Source organism: Macaca fascicularis, chromosome 1, assembly GCF_037993035.2.
Source record: "Macaca fascicularis isolate 582-1 chromosome 1, T2T-MFA8v1.1".
NCBI classification, from domain to species: Eukaryota; Metazoa; Chordata; class Mammalia; order Primates; family Cercopithecidae; genus Macaca; species Macaca fascicularis.
Genome location: NC_088375.1, coordinates 175,070,468 through 175,084,685, shown reverse-complemented (window position 1 = coordinate 175,084,685; position 14,218 = coordinate 175,070,468). Strand labels below are relative to the sequence as shown.

General features: G+C 38.1%; 1 protein-coding gene and 1 long non-coding RNA gene across 32 annotated transcripts in view; one reads left to right on the top strand and one right to left on the bottom strand.

Moving 5' to 3' along the window:
• Window positions 1-14,218, top strand: part of FGGY (FGGY carbohydrate kinase domain containing) — a 452,310-nt gene that overhangs the window by 310,943 nt on the left and 127,149 nt on the right. For all 30 annotated transcript variants that reach the window (XM_074005584.1, XM_065521686.2, XM_065521719.2 and 27 more), the window contains one exon: window positions 10,640-10,701. In XM_074005584.1, the coding sequence (XP_073861685.1) occupies window positions 10,640-10,701 (62 nt within the window). The remainder of the gene's footprint in view (window positions 1-10,639; window positions 10,702-14,218) is intronic.
• Window positions 1,694-14,218, bottom strand: part of LOC123568601 (uncharacterized) — a 107,050-nt gene continuing 94,525 nt past the window's right edge. For both annotated transcript variants that reach the window (XR_012419598.1, XR_006691982.3), the window contains exon 3: window positions 1,694-1,812. This is a non-coding gene — a long non-coding RNA (uncharacterized lncRNA). The remainder of the gene's footprint in view (window positions 1,813-14,218) is intronic.

The following is a 14,218-nucleotide window of genomic DNA, read 5'->3' as shown; positions in this document are numbered from 1 at the left end:
CCTAGGCCCTGGTGACATGGGCTCATGAATGGGATCTTCCAATCCATAGGTTGCACATTTCTGTGGAAAAAGCATGGTTTCCCAGGCTGGAGAGCACACTAACTGCCTCCCTTGGATGGGGGGTGAGGGCTCTCCTGCCCCGTGTGGCTTTCAGGTGGGCCACCACACCACACGGCTCTTCCTTCTTCTCCATGGGTCACACCAGCCACCTAGTCAGTTCTGATGACAGAACCTGGATACCTTAGTTGCTGGTGCAGGATTTGCACGCTGTTATGGTTCTTTTTTTTGAGACGGAGTCTCACTCTGTTGCCCAGGCTGGAGTGTAGTGGCATGATCTCTGCTCACTGCAAGCTCCGCCTCCCAGGTTCACGCCATTCTCCTGCCTCAGCCTCCCGAGTAACTGGGACTACAGACACCTGCCACCATGATCAGCTAATTTTTTGTATTTTTAGTAGAGAACGGGGTATGGTTCTTTTTGATGGGAGCCTCTGATCACTGCTGCTTCTAGTCAGTCATTTTGGCACCCCCGGCACCCAGGTCTTCCTGGACAACTTTTAAGTTAAATATTATTTCCCTTTTTGTCACACACTGAGGACCCATGACTGAAATATAATTCTTTTAAACCTCACATCGTAGTCTAATCACCTGTAGGAGACTCTGAACTCATAGACAACACAATCCAGAAGCTTTTTCTAGTAAGGATAATGATCCAGTAAACCAATTCTTTGTGCAGAATGCATTATTCATGAACCTGTCCATCAGTAGGTTTTCAGAGACTTGATATACACATCAAACATCTCTATCAGTCAGAAATATTTTCCCTATTGCTATGAACATAAGCCATTTTATCCCAAATGTTATGACATATCTTTGTGCACAAAAATTGGTTACACCTATTTCATAAGCCTGAATTTTAATTAAAAATGGGACCTCTTTGCTATTACTAACAAATCTTCATAATATTCCACTGTGGCTTTTGACAGGAGTCATGGGAATTGTTAGCTTTTATCTGTTTCATTAGTATTGCACCATCAACCTGTCAAACTGCATTTGGAGCTCCATTTTGGGAAACTCTACATGCATAGTTTCATTGGACATAGGCATGCAGCTTGATTGACTCATAGGTTACAGAGAGTGAAATCTTAGGAAATCCAAAATCTAGCACAATGGGGCAAAATTTGAATCAAGAGCAAATTGCATTGTCCATTATCAGTCCAAAGAGGACATGCAAAGAGAGACAGATGTCAGTTATAACACAGATTTAAAAATTTTATAATGATGGTAATATTAATTGTAATAATTGTAGCTTACTGAGTATTTTTTGTGAGAGGGATTTATACACATAATTCCATTAAACTTTGAATGATATTCATAATTACAGTGTCTAATGTTATTTTGAAGGCTTGTTTCTGATCTGAATTCCAAGAACTTTTTGTGTATTATCTAATTAATACTCTGAAAAGTCCTATGACTATACCTATAGATACAGTCATTATCCATATTTTATAGTTAAGTGACTAATGGTAGCAATCACAGCCTGGAGAGTCTCCTCACCCACCATCGATGGCCTTTTAATATGGTTTATTTACTATTCACCTTTCCTTACCATTTACTAATTCTTGTTTATTCTCTTGTAAATTCCAATCCCTGGAATACATCATTGTCACATAGGACATGATAAGAGAAAGTTGCATCATTTTTATTCCTTGTTGCATATGCACATCTTCTCTAATAAGCCACATCTGAAGTTGTCTGCTCCAGTAGTACATTGTCCATGGTTTCAACAATGCCACACAGTCATAAATACACCACCTAAAGCATAAGAGATGTGAAGTGAGAAAAGAGAGAAAAAGGAAATTAAAGGGGAGGAAGCAAGAGAAAAAAGGAAAATAAATGAAAAATATATTAAAAACCATAGATTTGAAAAAAAGATATTTTATCTCATTTTTGCAATTAAATGCAGATCTTCCATTACAAAGCAAGGATTTCATTCTAAGTATGTGAATAGATTTGTATTTTTTAAAAAATCTTCCTCTTGTTATCCTCAGGATGAAGGAAAAGAAATAGGACAGGATCTTTTGATATTTACCTCTTAGAAAAGCACATGCTCCCTTCCTAAGGATGATTGATTTTAGTTTCATCACACATCAAGGCTTGTCTCATGCTTGCCGATATTCTCTTCAGAATAGTTATGCGAAAAAGCATTGCGTTTTCCACAGACTTTGTCCACAGAACACTGACCCCGTGCAGTTCCTACATCCAGATACCAAAGCTTATTTCCAACTGGACCTTGGCCATCACCCTTTCCAAGTGCTCTTCTTTGTCTCACATGGAGTCATTTTTTTGGGGGATGGCATTAGGTAAGGAAGGCTAAGACAAGTTCCTAAGCCACTGCTATGGTGGCACTGCCTTTCTGGAACAATTGGACTTGGATTGAGTCACAGGGTCACAATGCAACAAGTTACTATGTGCTCTTGGGATTTTAGGATGTGTACATTGTGAGGGTCTATCTGCCTCCTGCGTCATTGCCAAGACTGGGACTAGCCTCAGGAGGTCACCTATGGAAGGCATTCTGCTATAAATGGGTGTATGAATGACTTGCAGTGTGCACAGTGTAGTACAGGTTATGGAGATAATGATTTCATCCCTTCATTCATTCACTCCTTCCATCACGTTACAGAGATTTCCTGAGTGATTCCACTGGGCCAGCCAAGAATGTGGTCACTCTAGTCGTTCATCATCAAATAAGAAAATTCGATACAGAACTGATCATTATAATTTATTGTAGGACATAAAAATAGATGGTACAATTGCTAAGCCTATTGGAAAAATAGAGGTTAATACTGAATACCTATTATCTACTAAATACTTTTGGGCCCATTAGGATTTGGTATTTCATCTGATCTTCACTGTATGTGTATATGGTCAGTGTTGTTATATTAGTTTTACTGATGAAGAAATAGCTGAGAATGGCAAGGTAATTTGATCAAAATCTGACAGTTATAAGTAGGAGAGCTACAGTGCAAACCCAAGTTGGCCACCAGAGGCCCAAGATCTTTCCAAAACTGAATCTGACTTTTGTGGCGGTGCATTTCTGAGTTTTTCTTTCAGTCCTCTTGTAGACTCTCTTGAGAATCAACTGTTGTCACTTAACATGACATTCTCTTTTAAGTGTCTTGAAACAAATACAGTTGGCAAGCTTTGTAAGGCCGTGGGACAAAGTAATTAAATACAATATCTGAAATAAATATATAGTAGATGGGCCTAAGAACTGATTGGAGATGACAAACAAAAGTGTCTGCAGTGAGAATGAGACATAGACTGGGAGAATCAGAGAAAGAGAGAGAGAAAATATGAATGAGAATATACATTGAAAAAAATTAACACTTTGAGTCTTTCAGGGGCATGGGAGACAATAGCCAAAGGTCAATTAGCATTGACAGGATCTATGTACAGATGTAGGTGTGTCCCCAGCATTTCACATCTGCTAATTAGAATGACTTCGCGGATACAAAGACTAACTCTGCAAAAACAAATGCCTCCCTGTTCCCTTCTCCTGCCCTGGCTTTTGCTTATTTTTTGTATGCCCACCTGGATTGCTACACAACTTCCTAATTGGCTTCTTGCCTCTAATCTTTCCCCCTCTAATCCCTCTCTTGCATTGTAGCTATAAAAGTCTTTCTGAAACACAGTTATGAGTCTGTCACTTGTGATAGCTCTTCAGTTTTCATTATAATAAAGTCTGAATTCTTTAGAGTGATGTTTATTTATACAGCCATTATTTACAGAGTGCTTACTATGTTTAAGGTACTGTTCTGAGTGAGAAAGTAGCAGTGAGTAAAACAACCTCTTCTGCACCCTCCTGCACTCCACCAAGACTCCTGTACCCTTCTCAAGCTTACATTCTAACAGGAGGAGACAGATAATACATAGCAAATAAATAAATTCCACTTTATGGTATAAGTTATTAAGGCAAATAGAGGAGGAAGCTTGTGAGTTCAGATGGGATGGTTGTAGTTTTAAACAGTGTGGTCAGGGTAGACCTCACTGATGTGACAGTTGAACAAAGAATGAAGAAAGGAAAGAATTTAGCTATTTTGAAACCTAGGGGAAGAATATACCAGGTCAAGGGAACAACCAGTGTAAAGATTCTGAGAGGGTTGCTTGCATGGGGTGTTATGGGAATAGCAAGAAGGTCACAATGGGTAGGGCAGAGTGAACCAAAATGAGAGTTGCAGGGAACAAATTCAGAGAGGTGATAGGGTCTACATTATTGGCCACAGTAATAGTTTTTACCCTGAGTGAAATGCAAACCATTGGAGAATAATGAGCGGAGGAGTGATGTGATATGACAGGTTTTCAAAGAATCATTCTTACTGCTGCCTACTGTGTTGATTGTTAACTGTGGAGTGGAAGCAGAGGGAGAGAAGCATAGAAGTCAGAAAGAGGCTATTGTAGTAAGCCAGCTGAGTGAGGAGGATGATGGCATGGAGCTGGTAAAGAATGGTTAGATTTTGGATATATTTTGAAGGTAGAGCCACCTTCAAACCTTGACCTTGACCTTCACACCCTGATGGATTAAGTGTGAAGTGTGCAAAAAAGAGAGAGACCAAGGCTTGAGGAGTGTAGCATTGCTATCAATGGGTGAAGGTGGGTTCAATGTTATTGAGTCAGAGGGAGGAAGGAGTCAAGAATTACTATGTTTTCTGATGGTAGTAACTGATTCCCAAAGTTGATCCTCCATTATCTTCCTTCATCTTAATAAAGAGTACCATCATTTATATTTTTATTAAAGCCAAAAAATAAAATAAAAAATTAGGATTAATTCTTCACTGTTCCTTTCCCCTCTCTCCTCACATCTAACTCATCAGTAAGCCCTAAGGGTTCCACCTCCAAAATATGTTGCCAATCCATCTCTCTCCCTTTCCTTTCCTTTGCTTTCCTTTGCTTTCCTTTCCTTTCCTTTCCCTTGCCTTCCCCTTCCCCTGCCTTCCCTTTCCCCTTCCCCTTCCCCTACCCCTTCCCCTTCCCCTTCCCCTACCCCTTCCCCTTCCCTTTCCTTCCTTCTTCCACTCCTAGCACTGTTGGGCAAACCACCTATGGCACTGTTCTTATCCTGGTCTATGTAAAGTGTATTTTTTGTACACAGCATATAGTTGAGTCTTGCTTTTCAGTTTTGTGATCTCTGAATTTTACTTGGATTGTTTAGATACTTTACATAAAGATAAATACGATTTGATTTAGATCTTTCGTTTTGTTACTTGTTTTCTGTCATCACTTCTGTCTTTCCTTCCTGAGTTCTTTTGGATTAAATGACTATTTTTCAATTTTAAGAATTCAATTTTAAGTTATCTATTGGTGTCTTGGGTTTTTACACATCTTTTTGCTTTATTTTTTAATGGTTGCTTTAGTAATTATAATAAATATCCTAAACTTTTCAGCCTACTTTGAATGCATATTATGATACTTCATGAAAGGTATAAATACTCTTCAACTGTATAGTTCTACTTACCACTCCTATCCCAGCTCTATAGGCTGTAGTTTTGTGTGTGATATCTACATATGCTATAAACCCAACAATGAAATAGTTGGGTTGATATGAATAGTTGTCATATTGTTTGCTTTAAACAATGTATTAGTCTACTCTGGCTACCACAGTAGTCTACTGACTACCATAACAAAATACCACAGGCTGGGTGGCTTAAACAACAGACATTTATTTCCTTACAATTTTGGAGGCTAAAAGTCTGTGATCAAGGTACTGGCAAATGCAGTTTCTGGTGAGGGCTCCCTTCCTACGTTGTAGATGGCTGCCTTCTGTGACCTCACATGGCCTTTTCTCAGTATGTGTATATGAAGAGAAAATGATTGTATTCCTTCCTTTTCTTATAAGAATACCAGTTATATCAGACTAAGGCCCCAATGTTATGACCTGTTTAAGCTTAATTACCACCATAAAAGCCCTGTCTCTAAATACAGTCACATTGGGGACTGAGGCTTCAATATATGAATTTGAGGTGAACACAGTTTAGTTCATGTCAAAGAGACATAAATGTTTTAAAGAAATTCTGAGAAATAAAACATAATCTCTTTGCTATTCCTTTCTTTCTGAAAATTTAAGTTTCCGGGTGATATCTTTTCCCAAGCCTAAAGAACTTGTCTTAGCATGTCTTACAGTGCAGGTCAACTGGCAAAAGGCATTCTCTTCATTTTTTTTCAATGCATTTATTTTATATGCTCCCTTGAAAGATATTTTTGCTCAATATAGAATTCTTGGTTTACAGGTTTTTTTTTTCCATCAACACCTAAAAATGTCAGTATTTTGTATTCTGACATTATAAGATGTCAACCATTATTTTTGTCATTCTTCCCCTTTGTATAATATGTCATTTTTTTCCTCTGGCTGCTTTCAAATTTCCTCTTAATCTTTGGCTTTCATTATGGTATGGTGTGGTCTTCTTTGGATTCATCTTTCTTCAATTTGTAAGTTGATTCCTTTCACCAAGTTTGGGAAATTTTCAGCATTTAAATTTTTTTGTTTGTTTCTTCTCCTCACTCTCTTCCCTCTTACTGTGACTCCAGTTCCACATATATGGTACCTTTGGCTATTGTCTCCCGTGCACCTGAGAGACTCGGGGTGTCAATTTTTTCAGTGTATATTCTTTCTCTTTTCTCTCTAAGTCTCCCAGTCTAAGTCTCCTTCTCACTGCAGACACTGTTGTTTGTCATCTCCAATCAGCTCTTAGGCCCATCTACTATATATTTATTTCAGATATTATATTTAATCAATACAATTACATTTCCATTTTTAATAGTTTCTTTCTTTGCTATTTCCTCTCTGTTTAATAACTATGAGAATATTTTCTTTTCATCTTTAAGCATTGTTAAATTACGTACTTTAAAATTCTTATCTTCTAACACCTGTGTCACCTCAGATTTAGTGTTCACTAAGTGGCTTTTCTCTTAGGTATGGATTACATTTTCCTATTCTTCAATATGTACAATGATTTGGGGTCATAATTTGGACATTGTGATTGATATATTCTAGACACATTGTATTATTTCTATTTCTCTTTTGAGTATTGATTTTTTGGTTTAGCAGGCAGTTTATTTGGCTGAACTCAAACTTCAAGTTTCATTACTCTCCTGTGATGAACATGTCCTAAAATCTCTGTTGCATTATTTTACCCTTAGCTGGACTACTTATGGTGTTTCCATGCACATGTAATTGGGAGATTATCCAGAAATTAGGGTAGCATTTATAGGCACAGTGTTGCATTCCCTTTCTATGGCTCTCTCTTTCTGGCATCCCCTCCACGACTTACTTTGTAGCTACTATGGTTGCCTTGAACTCTAACCTCTCATTTCTTAATCAGAAAGACTGTGTATTTCTGTCTAAGTATTAGTTACCTTGCATGGCACTGACTGGGGTCCACCCATGGGCAAAAATGTATAAAATCAGGAAATGTACAAGGTACTGTTTTTTCCTTCCTTGTGTCTATTCCGTTCCAGTTTCTACCTGGTTTTGGCCACTTTCCAGTGTCTTCAGAGAACTATTTCCTGTATTTTGGTCAGCGTTTTTAATTGTTACAAAATATGGCTCATTCATTTATTTATTACAGATGTCAGGCATTGCTCTGATTCTGAGGAGTGGAAAATAATGATACTCTTGCTTTGAAAGAGCTCAGAGTATAGGGTAGGAGACAGACATATAACTAAGGATTGTAAAACAACTTGATAGATGCTACAGTAGAGCAAGGATAGAAAATATTTGTGCCTTATATTCCCATTGACAGCCTGTGATCTTTGTCTGCATTTCCTGTTCTCCATGCCTAGTCATCTCCCTGTCCTTCATACATTACCACATTTTTCTTAACTTTTCATCATTTTTCTCTCCAAATCAGAATAATTTTTATGACCTTTAATAAGAGTATAAACGCTTATGACATTCAAGACACACTGTCTGCGTTAGCCTTCTTTGTTCATCCATATTTTCACCAGTTTACTAATTCTGTAATTTAACATACAGTAATCCTATGACCAATGTATGCCCAGCACAAATAGATACAAATGCAAAGTGTGGTAAGTGCCACCAAGGAGAAGTACATGGTGCTATCTATGCCTTTCCTGTGGTTCACTCGTCCCACATTTATTCCACAAACCTTTATTGACCACCCATGATATCCAAGCATGAGGCTAAACCAGTCCCTTACCATTCAAATCATATATGTCTTTCCATCTTCATGTCTCTACTAACCAGCCTCCTTTCGGTCGTGCCTTGCCTCTAGCCCTTTACTCCTCCAAACTCTACCTATTTTTGGCCTTTCAGCTGAAGCTTCGCCTACTCCAACCATATAATAATTGCCAAATGATTGATCTCTCGCTTTATGCTACTATGCATCATAACTATTTCTTATTTTTCAGTGTATCTCCAGAACATAGGTGCACAGTTCCTGGCAGCACATTAGGCATTTAGTAAATACTAAATAACTGCATTCATGCTTACACCACACATGCTGCTAGGTTCTAGCTTACTCCTGGAAGCTCATTTAAATCTCTCTTCTCTGAACTCCTAAAGCACTTCCCATAAAAATTAGCATCAAATCAAGTAATGCCTTTAATTATCCATTACTGTTCCCAGTGAGTTTATCTTGGTGCTCGCAATGGATTGCAAACTCAGGGGATCCAGAGTGTGATGAGGATATGCTTCATCACAGTAATGCAGAGTTGAACCCGAAGGAGATAAATATTCAATAACTGCGTGTTTGTTTTTTCTTTTTCATTGAAATGACCCATGTATTTTATATCATTTTGAAACATTTCCACAAAAACTGCACCAGTGGTATTCAACAACTTATACCTGGAAGTTCAGTAGACAATATGACATGGTGATTAAGAACAAGGTCTTAAAATATAGAGACCTCAGTTTGAGACCTAGATTTGTCATTAATTTTCTGTGACATTGGGCAAGATGTTAAATCTCTTTGATCTCAGTTTCCTCATCTCCATAATGAAGAATAGTATCTTCCTCATAGGAGTGCTGTAAGGAATAAATGAAGTAGAGTAATGTGTGTACAATGCTTAAGTTAGTACTGATGTATGGGAAATGAGTCAGTATATTTCACATGATATCATTTATACTACTGTTGGCACTATAGTAGTGTATTAGTCCGCTTTCATGCTGCTGATAAAGACATACCTGAGACTGGGTAATTTATGCAGAAAAGAGGTTTAATGGACTCATAGTTCCACATGGCCGGGGAGGCCTCACAATCATGGCAGAAGGTGAAAGGCACATCTTACATGGCGGCAGACAAGAGAGAATGAGAGCCAAGTGAAAGAGGAAACCCCTTATAAAGCCATCAGATCTCATGAGACTTACTCACTACCACGAGAACAGTATGGGGGAAACTGCCCCCATGATTCAGTTGTCTCCCACTGGGTCCCTCCCACAACATGTGAGATTTATGAGAGCTACAATTCAAGATGAGATTTTGGTGGGGACATAGACAAACCATATCAAGTAGACCCACTTAGCTTCCTAGAAATCCTGTTTAAAAGGAGGCCATGGAGGCTCAAAACAGTTTAGTGACTTGCACAAAGTCACTCAGCTAGTGAGATTCAGAGCCAGAACCCAACCCTGGCCTCTGTGGCTCCTGAACAAATTATCTTGTTCTTTACACAGCCCTAGCTCTCAGGAAACGTGCTCAGAGAGCCTATCCCTGTGCAGCCAAAAAAGCAAGTCTTTTCCTAGTTGGAATGAAAATAAATCTATCAGAATGGTTGTTTTAGCATCCTAGAAACTCAAGTAAACTTTCAGAAAATACATAGATGAGGTTCAGGAACTCAAGCACAGTGTTGCTTGGGTGTGTGATGGCAAGCAGAGTAACTGCATGGAGAAACATTTCTGTCCCTGATACGTATTTTGTGCTATTTTGTTTACAGCCACCAAGTGGATTAAGGAATAAGATCCTAGACCTGGGATTTCAAATGAGAGGATGATTGTCTGCAGAGCTCAGACATTTCTGTCGTTGGAGAGCTGTGTTTCCCATGTGACAATTGTTCAGTCAGGAGAGTTTCTCCTGACAGCTCTGGGGCATCTCATTTTTTTTTTAACTGAGGGTTTCAAAAAAAATTTTTTTAATGAGGGTTTTCTCAAAAACCCTCATCATAGTCTCTTTCATTCAGCTTCTCCATTAGTAAGACACAGTGAGTAATTCGAAGTTTGACATTGCCCAGGGATGACAGCCTGGATCAAGAAGGGGAAATGATGTGATCCAGAAAAGATTAGTGCTTTTAACACTCAGACCCCCCACCATTTGACATAAGTTACCCTTTCTTCCTTACTCCCCATTCTTGGACCTGATGCTAACCTACTGCTACCAGTTTAGCCTTGGGAATTTCATTTCCTTTTGCTCTTCTCTCTAAACTTCTTTGTTTTATATATTTAAGAGGCTAGCACTAGGTTAATCAAAGCTAAATTTCTTTTAGCTGAGGCACTCTTGCTACATTGGCATTTTAATGTTCTTGGATCCCGTATGGACAAAGAGTTGAAAGAAACATACTCATTTTAATATAAATTTTTCTTCTACATAAATTAGAGAAGCTATAAAATTGACCCATATCTCTTATTTTTCAGATCGACCACATGGTAGAAGGCCATGCTGCTTTTCCAGAACTACAAGTAAAAGCCACAGCCAGGTAACTGCTGTCTCTGTTCCATCTAAAGCTTTCCTTGTGTGACTTCATTGAGAGCATTTATGTTGGGCAGTTGGGTGATTTTCAGGTCCTACAGACAATGAAAATGCCTTTAGTGCTTGAAAGATAGTCATCTGGATGATCCAGAAGGTCCATGTATTAATTCTTTAAATAATGTAAGAGAACTTAGAGAACCTAGAGATTCCCCAAGGATATACCCAGGGACTATGGATAAGAAACTCTGATGTAGAAGGAGGACCATGTCTGGAGTCAAAACTTCTTAGTTTCACATCCCAGCCTTACTCCTTAATAGATATAGGACCTTAAGCTAGTTACTTAACCTCTTTATGCCTGTCTCTTCATCTGTAAAACTGAAGATAATAACTGATACGGAGTGATTTCTAGAATATTTTGAAGCAAGCCAAGTGCAAAAAAGTATTTACAATATACTCCCTTTCATGTGAAAAGAAAGACATAAGAAAATAAATGTGTATCTATTCATTTTTGCAAAAGACATACAGGAAGTGGCTAGGCGCGGTGACTCACTCCTGTAATCCTGTAATCCTAATCGGCCTTGGGAGGCCGAGGCAGGCAGATCATGAGGTCAGAGTTCCAGACCAGCCTGGCCAACATGGTGAAACCCCATCTCTACTAAAAATACAAAAGTTAGCTGGACGTGGTGGTATGTGGCTATAATCCAGCGGCTCGGGAGGTTGAGGCAGGAGAATTGCTCAAACTCAGGAGTTGGAGGTTGCAGTGAGCAGAGATTGCGCCATTGCACTCCAGCCTGGGCAATAAGTGAGACTCCATCTCAAAAAAAAAAAAAAAAATAGGAAGTTTAAACCAGAAAATAATAAGATTAGTTACCTACAGGGGGTAGGTAGGAATAGGGTAGAAAGAATGTGGGAATGGAACCATGGTAGTAGGAAGAAATGACACTTCTCTGAGTATACCTTTTTATATAACTATAACTCTTAGAATCATTGTGATGCCTCATGTCCCTGATACCCCGATAAATAGATGATAGATAGATAGCCAGGATATGTGTGTATGCTGGCGTGGGCAAAATGAAATGCACACAGTAAAAACTGAAACTCCTGTATTACAAACGGGGTTGGGAAAAGAAAAGAACAGAACCTAAGTAACTTTGGGAAATAATATTTTAACTATATGCCATATGGCTAAAGAAAAAAACAACCATCCATAAATATTATATTCTAATTGGTAAATTTGTTTTTCATAGGTATATATGTTAGCTATAGTGACAACTCTTTATGTGTATGCTACAGTTGAGCGAAGAAATCAATATATTGTGGATAATGAGAGCCAGGTTCCTCACAAATGGGAAAAGGAAAAGGTTAGAATGAACCTTATGGTGTCAGTATCAACTTATGATTTTACATTTTTTATATATATATATATACACACACACACATATATATACACACACACACACACAAACACACAGCTGGATATAAATATAAGTAAATATAGATACGTATATTCATGCATGAATATACATGCATATACTCCCTAGCTCTGTCTGCTGAGATGGCCTGGAAGCAATGGCCCGATAGTAGCAATGTGTGTACCTAGCTCACAGGTACTGGATTCTAAGTACCATTCTCCCTCCCATTTCTCCAATAAAAGTAATCAGGACTTCTTAGAAAGATGGCTGAGTCTGTGCTGGGGCAGTAAAATTATGGTGCCAGAAAGAAAGAAGTTACTCAACAAGGGATTGTTAAAGTACATTGGAACCAGCTTTAAGAATCTCTCAGTGGCCTATTTAGGATAAAATAAACAGTAATAGCATAAAATAAGTCCATAAGTAAATAACTCCATAAGTAAATTACTGAAGAAGGAAATAAACGAGGAAGAAATGACAGGTCTTCCTCTTCACTGTCAGGACAGTAGCCTTACAATTAATAAATGTAGAAGAAATCATGGAAATAGAAAATCATCATTAGGTAAACACTACACAGATAAATGTTGTAGGCAAGAATCATAAATGGATGCTAAAATTAGTGAGTAAAAGTGGGAAACAGGATATTTTCATAAACCCAGAGGATTTCAGCACAAGATACTAATTAAGATGAAGAGGAAAATAATAACTTTCCAGTAGTATCTAAGTATGGCAGACACCACCTTACCCAAGTGACGAAAGTTAACAACACCAGCAATAACATGTTGTGATGTCACGTATCTCCTTTTGTGATGCACCGATAAGGATACAACATCATTTCTGCCATGTTCTTGCCCAAAATGATTAAACTCAATGTAAACATGGGAAGCATCAGGCAAACCTCGATTGACATCCCACAAAGCTATTAGCCAGTTTGCTCCAAAGGAAAATTAAGAAACTTAAATACTGAAGAACTGTCCTAGATTGGAGGAGACTTAGGGAGGTACCACAGCTATAAGCAATATATAATCATGGATTCAACTCTGGACCAGAAAAAGGACATTGGTGGAGGAAAACTGCTGAAATTCAAATAGAGATTAATAGTATTGTTATTTATGGTAATTTCTTAGGTGATGAGTAAAAGCGAACTCTGTCTACCATTTTTGTAACTTGTGTAAATCTAAAATTATTTTGAAATAAAAACTTTAAAACAATAATAAATGAATGAATTTTCATGCTGATAATGCTTAGTTGTCAGGCAGTTTAAGTAAAGTAAGATACTTTTTATAGAATTATCAGAGAAACCTAGGTAGCTAGCACAGGACAAAAGAGAGATAGTCTAAGGTGGCCGCTAATAGACTCTGAAGCCAAATTGCCTTTGCCTCAGCTTTGCCCCTTATTCACTTTGTGTGTCTGGGCTATTTACTTAACCTCTGTGCCTTAGTACCTCACTGTAAAGGGAATAATAGTAAACATTTCATGAGGTTGTTGAGAAAATTAAATGAATTAGAATAGTGAGTGACACAGAGTGATGATTAAGAGTCAAGCTGTAATAGGTGTTCAACTAAAAAATGGTAATGATAAAAGTAATTGTTGGGGAACATCACACACTGGGGCCTGTCATGGGGTGAGGGAATGGGAGAGGGAAAGCATTAGGAGAAATACCTAATGTAAATGATGAGTTAATGGGTGCAGCACACCAACATGGCACATGTATACATATGTAACAAACCTGCACGTTGTGCACATGTCCCCTAGAACTTAAAGTATAATAAAAAATGAATAAATAAATGATGGTTGTAGTTAGTATATTAGACATTTCCATTCCACTAAGTGACTTACATTCTGATAGGATCAGCACACCTACACAGAGCAGAATAAATGCATACTGTACTAAAATATAAGTAGTGCGTTATCAGGGTGTGTAGAAAAGGAGGACTGATCTTGACAAGGAGTTTGAGAAAAGCTTCATAGGCATTCCCTTTTAGGAGTCTTTAGTTACATTGCCCTTGCAATTAGTCATTAATTACAATTACCGTTGAGAGGGATTATGTCACATAACCCTATCAACTAGCATATTAGTTGGCATAGAGACCATATAACCTAGAAAAGGGATTC